This window comes from Mastomys coucha, unplaced genomic scaffold, assembly GCF_008632895.1.
Source record: "Mastomys coucha isolate ucsf_1 unplaced genomic scaffold, UCSF_Mcou_1 pScaffold14, whole genome shotgun sequence".
Lineage (NCBI taxonomy): Eukaryota > Metazoa > Chordata > Mammalia > Rodentia > Muridae > Mastomys > Mastomys coucha.
The window spans coordinates 32313340-32320340 of NW_022196896.1; the positions used below are offsets into that span (position 1 = coordinate 32313340).

General features: G+C 43.6%; 2 protein-coding genes across 3 annotated transcripts in view; one reads left to right on the top strand and one right to left on the bottom strand.

The window, feature by feature from the left end:
• Window positions 1-1740: 1740 nt before the first annotated feature.
• On the bottom strand, window positions 1741-6668 carry Chchd7 (coiled-coil-helix-coiled-coil-helix domain containing 7). 2 transcript variants are annotated; one of them, XM_031368784.1, is made up of 5 exons: window positions 6559-6668; window positions 5981-6131; window positions 4207-4272; window positions 2679-2777; window positions 1741-1878 (listed from the first exon to the last, which is right to left on the bottom strand). In XM_031368784.1, exons 3-5 carry the CDS (start codon window positions 4258-4260, stop codon window positions 1774-1776), a joined length of 258 nt encoding a protein of 85 aa, XP_031224644.1. In that variant the 5' UTR covers window positions 4261-4272; window positions 5981-6131; window positions 6559-6668; the 3' UTR covers window positions 1741-1773. The 2 variants fall into 2 exon arrangements, with proteins under 2 accessions (XP_031224644.1, XP_031224645.1); XM_031368785.1 differs by having other exon boundaries at window positions 6395-6633.
• A 271-nt stretch (window positions 6669-6939) lies between these two features.
• The window catches only part of Plag1 (PLAG1 zinc finger), a 48971-nt gene continuing 48909 nt past the window's right edge, over window positions 6940-7001 (top strand). Inside the window, exon 1 of the mRNA XM_031366707.1 lies at window positions 6940-6958. The gene's annotated coding sequence lies outside the window, so the exon portion shown is untranslated. The remainder of the gene's footprint in view (window positions 6959-7001) is intronic.

The window sequence follows — 7001 nt, forward strand, 5'->3', positions numbered from 1 at the left end:
TCTGGGTGAGTACAGAGTGAACAAGACTAGACTGAGCCAGGCCATGTGAGGAGAGGTGGGGGCTGGGGGAGGAGCCAGACCAATGGGTTAGAGCCAGGTAACCAAAATGGTTGGCTTATGTAGAGAAGGGCAGCTAGGATGAGGAAAGACCAGACCAGTACCAAGGTTGGAGAAGTTTTAGGTAGTGGGCAGGGGAGGGACTGAGGGATGCTGGGAGAAACTGGCAGCCAGGTCTGCTTTGATATGTTAAGTAGGCACCCTGGCCTACTTTGTCCCTGTTTTGAGACCTAATAAATATATAAACTTGTTTTCCCAGATCCCCAATCTCAAAAGAAAGGAAGCCAATGAAGAACTTCAATTTAGACTCTCTCCACAAGTCTGGCTGTGGGTCTCTGCACCTGCTCCCATCTGCTTTCATCTCAGGAAGCCTCTCTGATGACTGCACAAGGCACCAATTCTAGGGCTCCGATCTATCCAGTCTCTAGTTCATGGTCATCCAGGCAATGTAGGATATGGGCTTCCTTTCCAGGCATGGGCCACAATTAAACAAAATTTGGCCACTACCACAAGTTCTGAACCAAAAAGTATTCTCAACCAACTTTTCACTCAGAATCACATCCAACAATCAAGGTCAAGCCAGATGTGGTGGTTCACATGTTATCCTAGTGTTCAGGAGGCTGAGTTGTAAGTACCACTAGTTCCAGGCCACACTGGACTACATAGAAAGACTTTGTCTCAAAAATAAAATATAAAGATATCATCTGCTTTTCAAACTTCTGAGCTAGGTTTCAGACTAGACAGTTGATTGTTAACACCCATTAAAATAATGTCCTGATTCAGGCCCACGTGATGGAAAGGGATACAATAATTTGCCCTGACTTCCTAGAATAGGATGTTATTAACTACATAATAATCTATGAAAAAGCAGTGGGAATAAGGAGAGCTCCTGTGCTATCCAATCAGCACAGTGCACACTCATTGCCTGTTACTGTTAAGTAAAGGTAAACTCTAATCTCACCCACACTGATTCATCCAAGAAACTCCCTGTCTCCTGTACTCTCGTTCTGAAACTAAAAGAAATCCTACTTCTAGGAGTCTGATTCTTTTTTTCTTTTTTTCTTTCTGTCTATTACTATGGCCATGAACTGCTGCTATGGCCTTAGGTGATCCAAAACTTCATGGAGTTTTAGGCAGAATCCAGGAATAAAGCCTGTCCTTAAAGAAGTAACATTCTGGTGTCCTCCATTCAGTCACTCAGCAGTCTTCCTGCAGCCATGCACCTCCTAGTGAATGTACTAACCTTAAAGATGGGGACTGCAGCAGGCCAAGGACTTCTGGGATGTTCCCCCACGTCTGTGGCCCACCATGTATCTACCTACAACCCACCCTGCCTCATCACTCATTTTAAACAGTGGACATTCTTTCCTCCCATCATTGTGTTGCTTGCAATCATTTCCTTTCTTAAGGTGGTGGACCTTTCTAAGAGCCCCAGGAGCCTGTTCTCAGGTTAAATCTCTTCCCAAGCCCAAGAGAGCCCAGATCCTACAACCCTTCCTAATACTCCTGTCCTTCTATGAGTGACAGTGTGACAATAACATATTCTTGTCACAGCACTGAAAGCAAACACCAAAGACTTAAGGCTAACTGAATTCTGTCTCATCATGTACAACTCAAAACTGTCTAGGATGAAATCAGTAAAGACTTAAGATTTCAGCAAGCATTGATTAAGAAAACATCTGCTTCGAGTTATAGAAACAATTTTAATGCAAATACTCAGTAGGGCATCTTTTGCATTGCTCCCAAAATCTCATCTCTTTCTGCTGCTGTAGGCATAGATGGCTGAACTCCATTTTGTCTTCTTTGGATCATGACAGAATTCTATACATAAGAAAACACCAAAATCAGTCACATATTAAATGGCAATGATCTGACAGTAATTTTCAGTTGTTTCTTCAAGAATAAAATACTAAAATTTAAGTCTTAAAACTCCATAACCTACTTCTGAAACTCCAGATTTTTTTTTAAATCCCATGAACTTATTTTAAGATTTATTTATTTATTATATGTTAAGTACACTGTAGCTGTCTTCAGACATTCCAGAAGAGGGCATCAGATCTCGTTACAGATGGTTGTGAACCACCATGTGGTTGCTGGGATTTGAACTCAGGACCTTCAGAAGAGCAGTCAGTGCTCTTAACCACTGAGCCATCTCTCCAGCCCTGAAACTCCAGATGTTTTAATCTACTAACATTTACACTGAAGTGATCATCCACCCAGAAAGCATTGCTAGCAGGAGTTGGGTTAGAAATATGCCATTACATATGTACACAAGCGTATGTATAGTCCAGTTACAAAAGCTATACATAATTATTAAGTGAAGCGAAGCCTATCAGAAAAGGAAGGACGTGGATCCAGTACTCAGGGCTACTTTATGACTAAAGAGACTTACCTGGGAAGGCCCACTCATGTTAACGCTTGAGTGCTAAACCTTGGAAAAGAAGGAAACAAGCTCTCAAGGATGCCATAAGAGCTAAAATACCACTCAGAAGACAAGGGCAAAGGTTACGTATACCTACAGCCATCACTGGGAAGACTATGTACGGATTATTGATTCTTATCAGCTCCGGTCACAAGCCTAAGAGCGGAGTTTTACAAGAAGCTAGAGAAACTGGGCTTACCCAGAATCGCCGGCAGTTTTTGTACTTCAAGAAGTAACTGGAACACCTTTCCCTGTCATAATTATTTTCATCCATACATCTGGTAGAGGCATCAGATTCCTTAAATATATAAGAGAGTCATCATTTAAAGTATAAGATGTAATCTATGAAAGACCCAAACCCAAAGACTTCTGATGCTGTTTCCCCTAAACAGATATCAAATGGCTTATTTTTGTTCATTGTAGTGGGTAGAGTTATAAAATAGCCAACTATTCCAGAAATCACTCAACTTGAAAAGACATCTTTTTCCCCGGTCTAGGCCAGTTTTCTAAGCATCTGATCACATGAGTTTGAGTCAAAGCACTGATCGTGGTCATTTATTCTAGGAGCTGATGTAAGGTATAAGGTACTCTGAGCACTGCTACACAGGAAGCAGCAGACACCATCCCCAGTGCAGCTCCCCCACCTCAGTGCAGCTCCCCCACCTCAGTGCAGCGCTCCTGGCTCTCCCTAGGTCTCAGTTTGACTTGATGTTTTGATCTTAAGGCTTGGTTTGAGATTCCAAGTAAATTACACAAGTAAATGATCTACATCAAGGCAACCTAAATTACCAGTACCCATCTTGATGCACTTTTGGCTATCATTCACTCCGTTATGCAAGCATACTATTACATAGGCAGCTTTAATAGTTATCATTAATGTGACTTCAAAAAGAAAGCAACACAGGGCCATGAGTTTAAAATGAAGTAGGTACTACTGGTAATTAAACTTAAGCTGCCTGAACTAGAAGCAGATTGGACAACAAGCTTCAAAGTGAAAGGTAGGACTATGAGAAGTTATCTAAAATAAAGTTTCAAATAGACAGGGAATCTGCTTTACTAATCTTAAAAAAACTACCTTGCCTAAACAATACTTAATGCTGTTGGAAACAGACTATATAGACCAGTGGATGTGCACTGTGTATTGCTGAAAAACCCATAAAGGATGGTGGATTAGTATTCCTCATAGCAACAATATAATATTTACATTGTATTTCTCAGGACTGGCAAGGCTATAACAAAGGTTGCAAGCTATACCCAATTAATGTCAATAAAAACTTATTTTTGCAACACAATGCTGTTTACAAGACACCTTTGTGAAAACCATTAAGCTTAAAATAAGCTAATCATACTGTGAACCCATGACTCAAGCCAGCTTGTCTCAAAGACAGACTAAATAATTGCTGTGATTAAAACCATTGGTTTTAAATTTTCTGTGCTGTCCCATGTTTAGATTAAAGACTTTCCTTAGTGTTACATATGCTTATCAAGTTTTATAGTGACAGCTAAACACTGTTTATTTCACATTTAAGCAAAACTGAAGAAAGGAGTCTTTGTTAGCCACACTTTGGTGATTTTTAAATGTTATAGTGAAATAAAATACACTGGCCAGGAATATCTTTTTCACAGAAAAATATTTTATTCAATAACTGCTTAAGACAGATACCCACACAATTAATACTGGTTTTCCCAAGTTAACACTCATGACAATGAAAAGCAAACCACCATACCAACAAGCAAGGATTTATGTCAGGATCTCTCAGCCGCCGTGTGACCATGGGCATCTTGTCTTCTTACTGAAGGTAGGCGGGAGAAAAACAGGTCAGAAGGAAACGACCAGAAAATGTCATCAGCCCCACAAATACTTTCAATTTAATTTACCCACAAAATTTAATTCTCAAAGAAGGAACTCTGTAGGAAACAATGAAACACAATGAGTATATAAAAAAGCCAAGTTACTGCTTACTTAACATTATAAAAAGCCATAGTTTAAAAAACAATGAATGAATTTTTTAATTCCAGGACTACCTTCTATTTAAATTAATACTTTCCAGGGGTTTTTAAGGAAGTCAGGGAATGCTACTGTGGTTCAGTCATTTTCCAATTTGAGTCATAAAAATACAGCTTTGCAAAGGTTTAATCTATTAAAGACATCACATTATCCTAAGAGCCAGTTAGCTATTCCAAGTCAAGTCATACACTTCATGAAGTCGGCCAGTCAGTCATGGTCAAGGACAACTGCTCTTCAAACTCCAGTTCAAGGGAAACTGTGCAATTCTCTTGCAGGGGAAGGGGTAAAAAGCAAGTCACAATTATTGGAGAACGGGCTTCATTCGTCTCGATATACTGATATGGCACTGATGAGGCACCCGCCATCTTTGAAAAATTCCTCTACTGAGCTTAAAGGGTTGATCTGTCTTACATACCCAAATGCTACTCTAATCATTTTTCTACCAAAAAAATCAAAGTGGATTCCACAGAAATAAGGCAGTATACAACTCTACTGAATTAAAAAACAGAACAAAACAAACATGCATGGGCCTTTTCAGAGAAGTCCAAATTTTTGTATGAAATGCCACAAAAAATAATGTTAAATGAAATATTGTATATTCTGGAAAAGTAATTCAAGCCCATAAACTCCTGATAAGTGAACCTATTCTGAATCAATGGCCATCCAGTCCAACTTCTTCTATTCTGATAAAGATCAGGATGTCTAAGCTAAAGGAGCCCAACTCTTCCATGGGACAGAAAGGCTCTGATTATTCTACAGTCCTTTAACTTTCAGCAATCACCAAATAATCATTTATTTCATGAACTTCATTGAAAATGTCCAGCCAGCAGAAGCATGTTGACAGGAAGGACACTCAGTACAAAGTACAACTAAATCTAGAAGCCGTTCCTCTTGTTAGGAGTTTACAAGACTCCTCTTCCTGAGAGAATGCTAGAACTAAGGAAATCTACCATCTTCTCTTTCATATCTGCCCTACCATGTCTCCACAGAGCTCTGCTTGGTTGTTCATACGCCATGCATATAATAATCTCAACAATCTGATACAAACAGAATTCACGCTGCATCCTGATTATGAAATTCTGTTCTGTTTCATTATCATCAGCCAGAAATTCTTTTAAAATTATCTACACAAAACAGGCATCAAATTTGCTGCTTCAGGCTATTCCCATTTTACTGCTTATTATTCTGGATCCTAAATACACTCTAAACATGGATTTCCGAGTGTCACCTCCTTCGTATGAATTCCTGTGTTAACAGTACAGGAAGAGGAAATGTCAATTTACATGGAGGAGTGTGACTGAAGGGCAAGATGGAGTGCCCTTGCTAAAGAGGCCTTATCTGCTTACTTTCTGAAGGTGCAGGAGTGAACAACTGTTACAATGCTCTACTTTTTAATGACATTCAGAAAGAAAACCGGTCTGAACGAAGACTGCAAACCTACAGCACATCTGAGAAATAGTGCTAATATCCACTTTAAAGGGCTAACTCCTTACCAAAAATAGTTCCTGATTTCCCCCTCTCCTCGTAGCTTTGATCCGCAGTTGGGGGAAGGGCACGTTACTGAACAAGTCCAGGCCCCTAGGCTTCTCAGAGTCTTGTCTATGAGTGTTAAATCCGGAAACAGAACTACACCACGCCATAAACCTGGGTACAGAGGACCAGGGGCAAAAAGTCAGAGTACACACCACAGGGATCTGAGAGGACGGAGACGAATCCCCAAGGATGAGACTCCAGGACCGCCACCGCCTTCCGAGGTGCCGCTCCGCAGAATCGGGCGGTGAGAGCAGGCACAGGTAAACACTATAAAGGGGCTGGGAAGGAAGGGGGCAGCGTAGAGCGGGGATCTGGGGAGAGCGGGGACCTGGGGAGGGCAGGGAGGGGAGTGACACAATCCTGGGTGCCCAGACCTGCATGGGGTCACCTTCCGCTGCCCCAGCCGGACGAATTGCGTGGCGTGAGCAGCGGCAGGAGTGAGCCTCGGAGGGTTTGGCGCCAAGAACGAGGGTCTGCCCTCGACGGAGTGCTGTCCCGGGCCTGCCGTTCAGGGAGGGAGGGGCCGGGGACCACTCACCACAGGCCGCCCCACGGCCAGCACCCGAGCCGGCTGCAGTTCCAAACACGTCAGTGGCTCACGCAGCAGGACCTTAAGTAGCGCGCAGCCCAACATGCTGCCCCCGCGCCCCCAGTTTCAGCCTGTCCAATCCGCGCGCGTCGCTGCCGGATTGACAGGCGCGCGGAACGCTGTGAGGTCGGGGCGGGCTCAGGTCGCTCCGCCCCCGGGCGGCGGGAGGAGGGCTCAGGCAGGAGGAGCGGGTGGGGCGGAGTGAGACCCCGCCCTCTCCCCGCCCCACCGCGCCCCCCACCCTGCGGGCTCGCTCGTGCCATCTCGGCCTGACGGGCAGCCGCGTCGACCGATGAGCTCGTCGGGACGCGGCGGCGGCCGCTCGGATTGGCCGGACCCTGGGCGGAGAGTGAGGAGGGCGGGCGGCTCGGCGGGCGGGGGCCAGGGCGGGC